Here is a 12236-nt window from a genome sequence, read left to right on the forward strand (position 1 = left end):
TAAACATCTAATAGAGTCCCATAATTAAAATATTCAGAGAATATCTGAAGCTTACTAATATAGCTTCTATATAAGACAAAGCAAAGCATATACCCCAAATTAAAAGCTGATAAAAGCCCAACTTCACATCTACTCTGTATAACCACTTCTGATATAAATATTATTACCCGCATTTTGTAGATGAGAAAACAGACCTAGAAAACATCAATTTCTTGCCCAGAGACAAAAAGCTCTGGGTAAGTGCAGGATAGAGCAGCATTTAGCCATTAAATTACCTATTTCTGAACCTTATACCACTTCTCTGTTAAGCTACGTGGGAATGAATGCATAACATTAATTTGGCTAACCTGAAGCAATCATTTTGTTGATATGTAAAAACCTCCATAATACAAACACTGTAGTTTGTTTGTTTTTTTTTTTTTAAAGATTTTATTTATCTTTTTGGGGGCGAGAGGGCACTAGGGTGGGTATGGGCAGAGGGAGATGACGAGGGCCAAGCACACCCCCCATTGAGTTGGGAGCCTGATGCAGGGCTCAATCCCAGTACCCCTAGATCATGACCTGAGCTGAAGTCAGACACCTAACCAACTGAGCCACCCAGGCACCCCCAAACACTGTCCTTCTTTTTTTTCTTTTTAATTTTTTATTTTTTATAAACATATATTTTTATCCCCAGGGGTACAGGTCTGTAAATCGCCAGGTTTACACACTTCACAGCACTCACCAAAGCACATACCCTCCCCAATGTCCATAACCCCACCCCCTTTCTTCCAACCCCCCTCCCCCCAGCAACCCTCAGTTTGTTTTGTGAGATTAAGAGTCACTTATGGTTTGTCTCCCCCTCAATCCCATCTTCAAACACTGTACTTCTTAAAGGAATTCACTTACTGGGGTCCAGGAACCATGTCGCCACTGGGCAATTTTTCCTATGGGAACAGCTGGCAATGAGGTAGCCCCAATTTTAGGGATAACAGGGCAGGGTATGACCATACAGTCCTGTTCAAAAGAAAAATGCATCTCAAAACATCAATGAATTCATCACGCTGATTTATATTAAATTCTATACTTCATTTCTTCCACATGGCTAATTCAAGAAGAACTGCATAATTACAAATTAGTCAGGTAAGCATTTTAATTTTTCAGAAGTATAAGGTACTGTCAAGGGCTACAAATGGAGAGTACAGATCTGAATCCTAAGGTCTGGATCATTCTATCTGATGATTGAAAAGAAACAGTGCCATAGTCCTTCAAAAGTACCACTAAGCTGAAAAATCCTAGGGGTCCTCTAGAATACTACCCTCAGAAAGTTCATCACACCATAGTCACAACAGATACGATCCTTCTGCAGTGCAAAGAATGAAAACCACAAAGTTCAATGAGTGATTCAGTGGCAGGACTAAACAAATTAACAGAGCTGTGAAGCTGGCAACATTTTAAAAGAGGTAAATTCTCCAACATACACATGCACAAACATGGAGAAATATGTATGAAATAAGTTCAATACACTGATCCTCCCGTAACAAATCTTTTTGTTCCTAATCTATCAGGAAAAGTCCCTTACCTGTCTGTCACTTGGGCGGCTGGCCCCACGGCACACTCTGTCATCTAACACAGCACTGAGGAGCTCACTGACACATTTAACAGCACGCATCTGATACCCACGTCCACACGTGGCCGTGCACTGCAAGGGTATAGGCATGTATCGAACACCGTTATCCAAAAATTGTATCAGCCTAATTTTCTAAATACAGTTAATATACTTTCAGACCTTTTTATTAGTTCTTTACATTGGATTCCATGCAAAATTAGCAAATGGAATCAATATACATTTGTTCCGATGTAGACAGATAATACCGAAGTTAAAATGGATAAAAGTTGTCATAACTTTAAGAAGTTATGTAAAAATGTGACTTGAGTCTTCATATTTAGGGAGCTAACATCATTTAGAGGGACTAAATACTTTTCAAAATCTACCTGGTGTATGTAGGTCTTTAAACATGCTAAGTACGTTTCAAAGAGAGGAAGAAGGAAGAGCATAAAGTTAAATGGAAGATGGGACAAGGTTTCCCATCCACAGCGGCAACATCCATGGGTTAACCTGCTGTCCGCCTTCCTCCAGCCTGATCACTGCTCATCCTACAAATTCCTAGCTGCCTGGTTGGTGAAACTTCTAAACAATGCCGACTCTACATGCAATAACGCTTATTTAGACAAAGACCATGAAAACATTTATAGCTTAAACGAAGCTGAAAAATAAATATGCAGCATTTTGGTTAACACGTGAGTTCAAAAGCAAAGTTGAACTATTTACCCCAGCAAAATTAGCTGCACTGGTAAAATTTCACAGATCAGAGTTTACATTTCCAGAACTCCCCCCACGCCCCCGCAAAAAACCAACCCAAATTTAGCTGGCTCCATTAAGAAAGCGAACACACTGCAATTCTGGTGCTACTCGATAGAGATGAATTAAATCAGGAAAACCATTCTCATATACTCACAGAACCCCACGGTCCTACTTGCCAGGAAGCACATGCATGAAGCTCACACGGTCTCAGAGACTCAGGTTTGGTACTGGGATTACAGAGACCATGACTCAAGTGGTCTTCGTTCAGCTGACACCACACTTGCCGCTGTTTTGTTCCTTTTCCACATGTAACAAGACACTGAAAGAACACAGCTGATCATTATTTTCAATCTTAGTCAATATTCAATCTTAGTCAATATAAATGCCTAAAAAAAGACACAGTAACCAAGTCACACATTAAAATGCCCATGAAATGGAAGACCATTCCTAACAGCATTTTCCCTTCAGTCCTTCAGAGATATTCACCAGGTAAAATCAGCCACCCCCAATTTGCTGCCCAAATCCCAGTGCAGCATCCATTTGTCCTAGAAACAAAGGTACAAAACTAACCTTAAGTATGTATCACAGGCTACTGTGGACACGGGGACTTTATGAAAATGGTTAGTGATTAACCACCAATCAATGTTATTGTTAGCCAGACAGCATAAACAATTGAAGAACAAACCATTAATTTGTTATTGCCTTGATAATACAGTTATTTTACAAAGCAAGAACAAATTCCTTTAGACTTCTTTAAAGTTTTAAGTTGCAAAGCTTTCCTATGAAACACTGTAATAGTTCTTAGCCTCATCTGTTCAATGTTACCTCACTCCACTCACTAGTAGCCCAACTGGGACAGGAAAATTCATTGCAATTCTCAGTTGTCACCCGTGGAAGCTCTTGGCATTCTCTGTTAGCAAGACGGTGGCCAAAGTTATTTATACAGTAAGATTCTCGAGACCGTTCCCCTCCTCCACAACTCCTGGAACACTGAAATGATGAAAACAAAAACCAGTGGTGACAAATGAAAAAAAAAAAAAAAAAAGATTTTAACAAGAATATACTTTAGAGTAACAATTATTTAACAAAAAGGGGGGGGCAACTTTTTTTTAAGATTTTATTTATTTATTTGACAGAGATTACAAGTAGGCAGAGAGGCAGTCAGAGAGAGGAGGAAGCAGGCTCCCTGCTTAGCAGAGAGCCCGATGTGGGGCTCAATCCCAGGACCCTGGGATCATGACCTGAGCCAAAGGCAGAGGCTTTAACCCACTGAGCCACCCAGGCGCGGGGGGGGGGGGGGGGGGGGGGGGGCCACTTTCCTTAAGCAATCAATACTGGTTATCTGTACCTGGGACCATTCTGAATAATGCCACCTTGTTAAGACACAGTCACCGTGGCAGGACTCTCGTGTGGCAGGTTTAAGTTGGTCACCACAATAGCGATCATCTACTGGAACAGTCTGTCCTTTATGAATGGAATACCGCATGCAGTGGACATCCAAGGACCTATAGCCTTGACCACAATGGGATGAACATTCACTTTTGCCAATGATGTGCCACCTAGAAAAAAAGATGTCATTACACTTAGGGATACCAACTCATGCGATTAAAAAAAAAAAAAGGATTCAGAGAAATTCATACATATGATTCAATTTTGAAAATTCTGTTAGAATTCATTGACAAGCCACTTGAAAATACTTGATGTATCATCAGATAAAAAATTCTGACAGAAGCCCAAACTTTCATTTTTACAGATGAGAAAATGATGCCCAGAGCTGTGTGTCCGCATGATATAAATGCTTGACTTCTGTTAGAAATCATTTTCCCCCCAAAATGAAATTCAACTTATTCTCCAAATATATAAAAATGGAGGTGGTCTGGTTTAAGCCAGAGATGGGAAGGCAGCACTGTACCTCACGACTTCACTCTGGCATCTGGTGGTGCTTTTGGAGGTATCCAAGGAACCCCAAGCTTTCCCAAAAGCCTTTAAAAACAACTGGTTTAGATCAAGATTACTTAAGTACTCAACAGCAGATTTAAAACTGGATATATCTGAATCACAATCAGGTAGTGTCTCTCTCTATACAACCACACTAAAGTATTTCATGATCAGGAAATATCTGGGAATCTGACTGTATCAATAAGACCAAGTTTTAAAAGTTGGCAAACTAGGTTTTTGTAAAGCATATCACTTGTAATCTATTTTTAGACATTTTTTCAGAGAAAACTTTTTTTCCTGCAAGTAAAAATCTGCTAGATTTAGCCAAATTATACCAATGTAGTGTAGCAATCTATCAGACAACACGAGTGCAACAGTTTAACAGAGCATAGAATTCAAAGTTTGTTTCAATTTCAATTCCCAACAGCATCTGGAGGATTTTACTGTGCTTCACTCCACAGCAATAAATGGATGTGACTTTTTCAAGCAGCTCTTTCACTATGCCTTCAAACAACAACATAAAAATATAAAAATGATCTTCCCTGCTGAATGAGAGGTTCTGGCCATCCCTGAATGTTAATGATCACTCGCTGGAGAGGGTTGTTCTTAGCTTTGCTTTATGACCAATTCCTGCCAACCACACACACAACCCCCACCAAAAGACAGGAAATTTAAAAGTGATAGTTCCCTGCTCCAGAATCTAGGATGCTTCTTAATGTAATGGACAAAATATGGATAAGATTGAGAAACCAATTTACTAATTTGTTAATCCTCAAACTTCAAAAATTTATTGGTTTATAAGTTCAAGGGAATTACACAATTATTCTACAAAATTTACTGTTTCAGATCTTTAAACTATGGATTTTAAGATTAGAGTTTACCCGTATATTTTAGATTTGTTTCCATTTCTTACACAAAATTTTGAGGCCTATATACTGGTATTCATTAAATACTATAAAAAAATTTCAAGTCAGTTGCCAAGTTTCACAATAAATTAGTGAGCCTGAAATTTTATACTGGCAGGGACACAGGACAGACATTAATTACATGTCCAATCTGAGCAGGGATTGGACTAGATACTTTACATCTTATCTCACTTACTGATTTTGACCTGGTTACATTATACTTACACTGGTTACATGATACATTTTTCTTTTACCTTAGTTCACAGTCTGTATTGCACTTTTCAGTCACAAACAATGGAAGTGGTAGGTGGTCACATCTTTGATCAGACACTACCATGTGATCACTCTTCCGAATGCAGGTAATTTTTCTTCTGTGAAGACCTTGGCCAAAGTCAAATGAAAAGGGAGACAAACCATAAGTGACTCTTAATCTTACAAAACAAACTGAGAGTTGCTGGGGGGAGGGGGGTTGGGAGAAGGGGGGGTGGGGTTATGGACATTGGGGAGGATATGTGCTTTGGTGAGTGCTGATTCACAGACCTGTACCTCTGGGGATAAAAATACATGTTTATAAAAAAATAAAAAATTAAAAAAAAAAAAGGAAGTTTCTTTAAGTAGATGTTCTAGAATTACTTAATTCTGCTAATAGCCTAAAGGATTCAGCTAAGAAAGTAAAAACATTCCAACACAGGATACAGGATACTACTAGCATATTCATTTAGTCAGGAATGACTGTCTGGAATAAGCAAGAGGCATCCTGAAAGACTGAGGAGTCTGCTTAGTAAAGAGACTTAGGGAGGGCAGGCCAGAGAGTGAATAGAAAGAAATTCATGAGAGCTACCTGGAGTCTTTAGTGGAGAACTGAGTGGTCAGGGTTGGCACTGATGCTGTGTAGTACATTATTAGTTCTTTGTTATTTGCTTCCCTTTTCCCCATAATAGGAGTGCCTCTCTCCATTTGCTACAATGTTACTATAACTTCCCCTGAAGGGAATATACTTCCCTGTTCTTTGACTTTGGGCTTATGCCAACCAACTGCAAAAGGGTGTGCCTCTTTCCGTATCTAAGCAGAAGCCCTAAAAGCCACTAAAAACTTCTGTACTCCTCACCTTCCCTTTCCCTCCTCTCTAAAACAGCCTTTCTCAGAAGAGGTTGATCTTTTAGCCTGGAATCATGAATGGAAAAGACACAGAGTAAAAAGATAATTGGTGGTCAGGTTTGAGGGGGCAGGGCGGGGAAGGGATTTTTTAGAGCAGTGGAAGTATTCTGCATGATACTGTAATAGTAGATATGCACAATTACATATTTGTCAAAACCCACAGGATGTATAACACAAACGGTGAATCCTAAGGTAAACTATAGATCTAGTTAATAATGCAACAAATGTAACAAATGTGCCTCACTCATTCAAGATGTTAAAAGGGAAACAGGAAGAGAGGGTGAAGGAGAGAATGTGTGAATTTTCTCTACCTTCTGCTCAGTTTTTCTATAAACCCCAAACTACTCTAAAAAATACTCTTATTTTTTTTTTAAATGACATGGATGCAGATACCAAGCTGCACAGTCATAGCCAATTAGCAGCTAAAACGTAGTAGGACCAGGAAATAAACCTTTGTCTTTCAAAGCCATTGAGATTTCCTGGTTGGCTGTATGCAGCATAACCACAGGGAAAGTAAAATTAAGAAGTGATTATAATGGGCCAGAGCAGACAGAACTTTCCACTTTCTGCCATGAGGAGACAGGAGAAAAGTTTAAGCAGTCAGTGACATGATCAAGTTTCTGTTTCATCAAAGTTCAACTGTATACTTTCAGTTAGCTAAACATGAACGTGCGTGTTTACCTTTGCTCCTTCCTAAATATCATCTGAAAAAAACATAAGGGATTTTGAAAAGGAATAAACCTAAAAGAACAAAAAGAAAAAGGAAACGCAGTAGGCAAGAAAAGGAAATTCTGAATATGAAAAGTGGATGGAAATAACTAACAGAGCCAAGGAAGCTGAAATATAAACCTGCGGAGGAAACAAGTGAATAATAAACCATTCATGCCAAATAATGCAAGAAAATCCCAGGGTTGAAAACACCAGGTTCAATGAAGAGATGAATGTGTAAAAGTAGGCCTGAAAAAATGGATAATGGATTGAAAAGTATTTAAGAATAATTAGAATTTTACCTTTCTAGTGGAGAATAGCACTATCCAATAGAATGTGAGCCATGTATATAATTTCACATTTTCTAGTAGTCATGTTAATAAACATAAGTGAAGCATTTCATTTAATGTGTGTTTAACCTCAAGTATCATTTTAGCCTATCAATATAAAAATTGATATTTTTTTCATACCAAGTTCTCAAAATCCATTGTACATTTCACATTTATACTACATTTCAATGGGCTAGCTATATTTGCTAGCAGCTACCATATTGGGCAGCAAAGCTCTAGAGGAACTGAACTTGAAGGCACAGACACAGCTCAGGGAAGTTGGGGAAGCATGGTTCCAAAAATAGGAGAATTAAGAAAAATTCTCCATACTGAATGATGAGAACCAGGCCTACTGGACTCTTTCCATTTCCCTCTGGCTCCTGGTTTTTATGGTTTTCAAGTCTCCCTGATGACCATTAGAAGATGATTAGATTCCTCTCTTGAGAGGCTCTTTAGCCCCCAAAAGATCAACTGACAATGACCTGTGGGGCTTCTCCTCCAATGATACATGAAAGAGCTACTGAATGATCCAATTACTTTTTTTTTTTTAAAGATTTTATTTACTTATTTGACAGACAGAGATCACAAGTAGGCAGAGAGGCAGGCAGAGAGAGAAGAGGAAGCAGGCTCCCCACTGAGCAGAGAGCCTGATGTGCAGAGAGCCCGATGTGGGGCTCGAACCCAGGACCCTGGGATCATGGCCTGAGATGAAGGAAGAGGCTTTAACCCACTGAGCCACCCAGGCACCCCCAATTACTCTTTAATGGGGTCCTACATGACTTGTCTGACCAACACAGAACTTTCAATCAGCATTTTAGGCTTAAATATAAACAAACAGCCAAGGATCAGCGGACATTTCAGGAACTTCACTAACACAACACAAGACCAAAATAAAAACAAAACAGAACTAAAATGAAGCAGATTATATCAGAAGAAAATTTAAAGACTATGATTAATACTGTCATAGACACAGATATTACACATCTATGAAACAAAAGCAAGGTGCCAGGAGTAAAAATGTTAATGTGAAGTCAGAAATTAGCAAATAGTGATCAGTCCAGGAGGCTGAATATCTAAAACATACAAATTTCAGAAAGATGTAAGAGAAAGTTCAATGTGAGGAAATTACTAAAGAAATCATAGGTAAAATTTCTCAAGTCAAAGAATCTGTTTCCAAATGTGAATGGCATCCTAATGACCTAGGAAAATAGATATCCAATATCAAGGCAAATTGTCCTGAAATTGTCCTAGAATTAAAGACAGGAGCTACAAAACTTCCACAATGGATAGTGTCATGTGGAAACACAGGAAACCAGAAAACAAGACTTTCAACCCTCTAAAGCACAATTATCTTAGAATTTATTACAAACTACTGATCAAATGTGAGAATAGAATAATGCCATTTTCAGATACGATAGGTCTCAAAAAAACTACTTCTCTGGAATATCCTGAGGGATATATTCCACCAGTGGGGGAAATAAAAAGAGGAATTCAGGGAAATCCAACACAGAAGAGAATCCCCAGAACAATACTGAAGGGGAAGTTCAAGATGACAGTCATGTACAAGAACTAAAAGCAACAAAAGCAAACTAGAGCAAGAGAAAAGAGGGTCATATTAACAGTAGACTGATTAAAAAGTAAAGGAAAATTGAAACCAATAGATAATGCGCTTGAAAATACTATGATAAAATTTATAGCTCTCACAAAGTTGGGGAACTCATGGGGCACCTAGGTGGCTCAGTCTGTTAAGCATCTGCCTCCCTCCAGAGACACCATCCCAATGAAAACTTCTGTTGCCACGCAATCATTCTGAGCACCACTATCCCAACATCGCAGGACCAAGCCCATGTTGTTTTCTGAATGGGGCACCACAACTTCTTTGTGACCTTGGGGTCAGTTCGTTAGTCTGTCCCTCATATTCCCATCATGCATGGTCACTGCCTCTGGCTATCCACCTTATCTCAGCTCATTTCCATTCGGTCCTGAGCCCCCTCTCCTCTGGACCACTGCTCCCTTAATTCCCAAAACTTTTCTCCAGTCCCCCTGAGAACTACTTTCGATTGCACCAAACTTCTGTAGCTTCAGATTCACTCTCACAAACTGCTCCAACTTTTCTGTGGTTCTCTCTGTGCAGGCCTGGAGCATTGCACTTACTACCCTATACCAAGAAAATCTATTCCTGCTGGTTTTATCCAGTAGAACTTACAACCTGAATGCAAAATTGGTGTCTTAATTCAAAACAAAGTAGTCCCTCAAACTTACTGATCTGAAAAATCTTACACAATTAAATATCCATAATCACAGTTCTTCCAAAGACTCTGGTCTCTTCATTTTCTTTCTCTGCTGTAAATTTCCCTGCTTTTCCACTTGCCACTATGCTCCTTTCAATTATTCAGGCTGACAGGACAAATGTATTTTCTTGTGGTCACAGAAGGAAAATACAAGAATGAAAGGAGTCAGATACCCCAACACTGAAAGGAAGAGATATGTTACTGGAAAGGTGTATGGAAGGGAGTGGGTGAGAGAACACTTCACTGGGAAACAGTAGATCTTAGTACCCCCTCTTCTGTGGTCTCAGTTACCTGCATCAGTCAAGGTCCAGAAAATGATCCACTCCCTAATGTACCATCTGAAGGTCAATAGAGCCTACAGCCTATCTCCGTCACAAAGCCTACTGAATTCACCACACTTCATCTCACCCTGTGGGCATCTTATCAGCTCACATCCTCACTCGAACGGTGAGGACAGGACAACAAACTGAGAGAGACCACACTCACAGACCTTTTATTAAGTACAGGTGACCCTTCAACAACATGGGTATGAACTGTGCAGGTCCACTCACACATGGTTTTCTGATAAATAAACTACAGTACCATAGATGTATTCTGTCTTCCGATTTAGGTATTTTTGTCCTTGAGCTTGCTATATTGTAAAACTACAGCACTGAATACATATAATGTAGAAAATATGTATTAACTGCCTATTATTGGTAAGGCTTCTAGTGAACAGTAGGCTATTAGTAGTTCAGTTCTTGGGGAATTTAAAGTTTATGCAATTTTTAAAAAAAAGGTTTATTTATTTATTTGAGTGAGTGAGCGAGTGAGAGTGCATGAGCAGGGGGAGGTGCCGAGAAAGATTGAGAGGGAGAGAGAAACAGACTCCCCACTGAGCAGGGAGCCTGATACGGGGCTCCAACCCGGAACTCCGGGATCATCACCTGAGCCAAACACAGACACTTAACTGACTGAGCAACTCAGGCATTCCCATATGTGAAATTAATTTTAACTGCATGGGTGGGGGGTTGGTACTCCTAACTCCTATATTGTTCAAGAATCAGCTGTATATGGTTATAATTGTTTGATTTTATTATCAGTTATTGTTAATCTCTTCCTGTGCCTAATTTATAATCATAATACACATGTATAGGAAAAACCACAGTACATATGAGCTTCAAAAGCATCCACAGCTTCAGACAACTACTGGGGGTCTTGGAATGTATCCCCTGCCAATAAGCCGGGGGATGGGGTGTACAGATTATAAGTAAGAGAAACTTCTTCCAACTGCAAGAAAGAATGAGGAAAAAAAAAAAAAGCAGTAACTGAGAATGCTGGAAAGGGGAGAGAATAATGAGATTGTTAAGTATCAGAAACAATGAAAGGGGGGAAACATAGAAGAAAAGGGTAGGAAATATTTTTATGTTGGTGTGGTGATGTGTGTGTGTGTGTGTGTGTGTGTGTAGACAGTTGGGGGACTCCACAGGCAGATACCCCCAAAAGTACTCCAAGTTATACCAGCACCCACACACAACATCAGTCTCTCTTACTTAATACCAGTGTACCTTGACACATCTTGGTACAATCTTGCCATGGACCATATGCATCCCATGTGAATAGGTCGCTCTTCTCCTCCACAGGGATACTGAAGGAATATCGCACATCAGGATTGTATAAATTACCCACACATAAAACCTCAACAGAAATACACAGGAGCATACAATTAATTCATAGAAAAGTATTCTTGAAAGACATCATTTTTATGATTAACAAATGCAAAGCCCTGAACCATCAGTTTACGAATAGGCTTAAAAGTAGGTCTTATTAATGACTCCTGAGAATTTACCTGCAAAACAACTTCTTCTTCCAGCTGATCAGTACTATTAATTCTTTCAACTGAGCTGTTTGAACCACTGTATTCAAAAATAGCTCCTTGTATGTGGATTTCTTTTTTTGACATACTTACAACAAAATTTCCATTCAAAAGAAAATTCCCTTGAGTATCAGATAATGCTGTAAAAGAACAGTACTCGTGAAATAATACAATAGTACAATCAATAATACGAAAAGTACTTTAACTTTTAAAATGCAAATCTTTTCTGAAATTAAAGTAAATGTAAATTATTTTTGAGGAAATAAATTGTATTTTACTATAATGTGTGATCTAATCCATATGAAGGGAAACTACAGCATGTCACCTAAAGATACTAAATTTACCCTATACTTTTCTGAGAATGTCATCTTTCAAGAGGCCTGCAGCTTCAGGAGAAACAGATAGGAAGAGAAAAAACATAAGTCACAGACCCAGAAGACATATCAGCTAAAGCAGTCCTGGTCATCGATGGTGAGGAAATGAATACCAGCCCGACGGCTGCAATATTCCAATATTCTCTTGGAAAAAATATACAAAGCTATGAAATTCTAGGGGTGAATATTCTAAGGAGCCATGCAATGACCATTCTATTCTTTCATATAAATGTCTGGATCTTTTTCATGGAGAGACACTCTGTCATTATTGACACACCCTGAATGACTGCTTTCCAGAATTTCCCAGACAGAAGGAAAGGTTTGTAAAGCATTC

At 39.0% G+C, this 12236-nt stretch overlaps 1 protein-coding gene across 1 annotated transcript in view; it reads right to left on the reverse strand.

The window, feature by feature from the left end:
* ADAMTS20 (ADAM metallopeptidase with thrombospondin type 1 motif 20) overlaps positions 1-12236 on the reverse strand; it is a 189468-nt gene that overhangs the window by 83853 nt on the left and 93379 nt on the right. Inside the window, exons 17-24 of the mRNA XM_059404802.1 lie at positions 11502-11668; positions 11221-11350; positions 5442-5568; positions 3693-3903; positions 3170-3334; positions 2499-2663; positions 1562-1681; positions 889-996 (exon numbers count right to left, since the gene is read on the reverse strand). Coding sequence (XP_059260785.1) covers positions 889-996; positions 1562-1681; positions 2499-2663; positions 3170-3334; positions 3693-3903; positions 5442-5568; positions 11221-11350; positions 11502-11668 — 1193 coding nt within the window. The remainder of the gene's footprint in view (positions 1-888; positions 997-1561; positions 1682-2498; positions 2664-3169; positions 3335-3692; positions 3904-5441; positions 5569-11220; positions 11351-11501; positions 11669-12236) is intronic.

This window comes from Mustela nigripes, chromosome 6 (assembly GCF_022355385.1).
Source record: "Mustela nigripes isolate SB6536 chromosome 6, MUSNIG.SB6536, whole genome shotgun sequence".
Classification (NCBI taxonomy): domain Eukaryota; kingdom Metazoa; phylum Chordata; class Mammalia; order Carnivora; family Mustelidae; genus Mustela; species Mustela nigripes.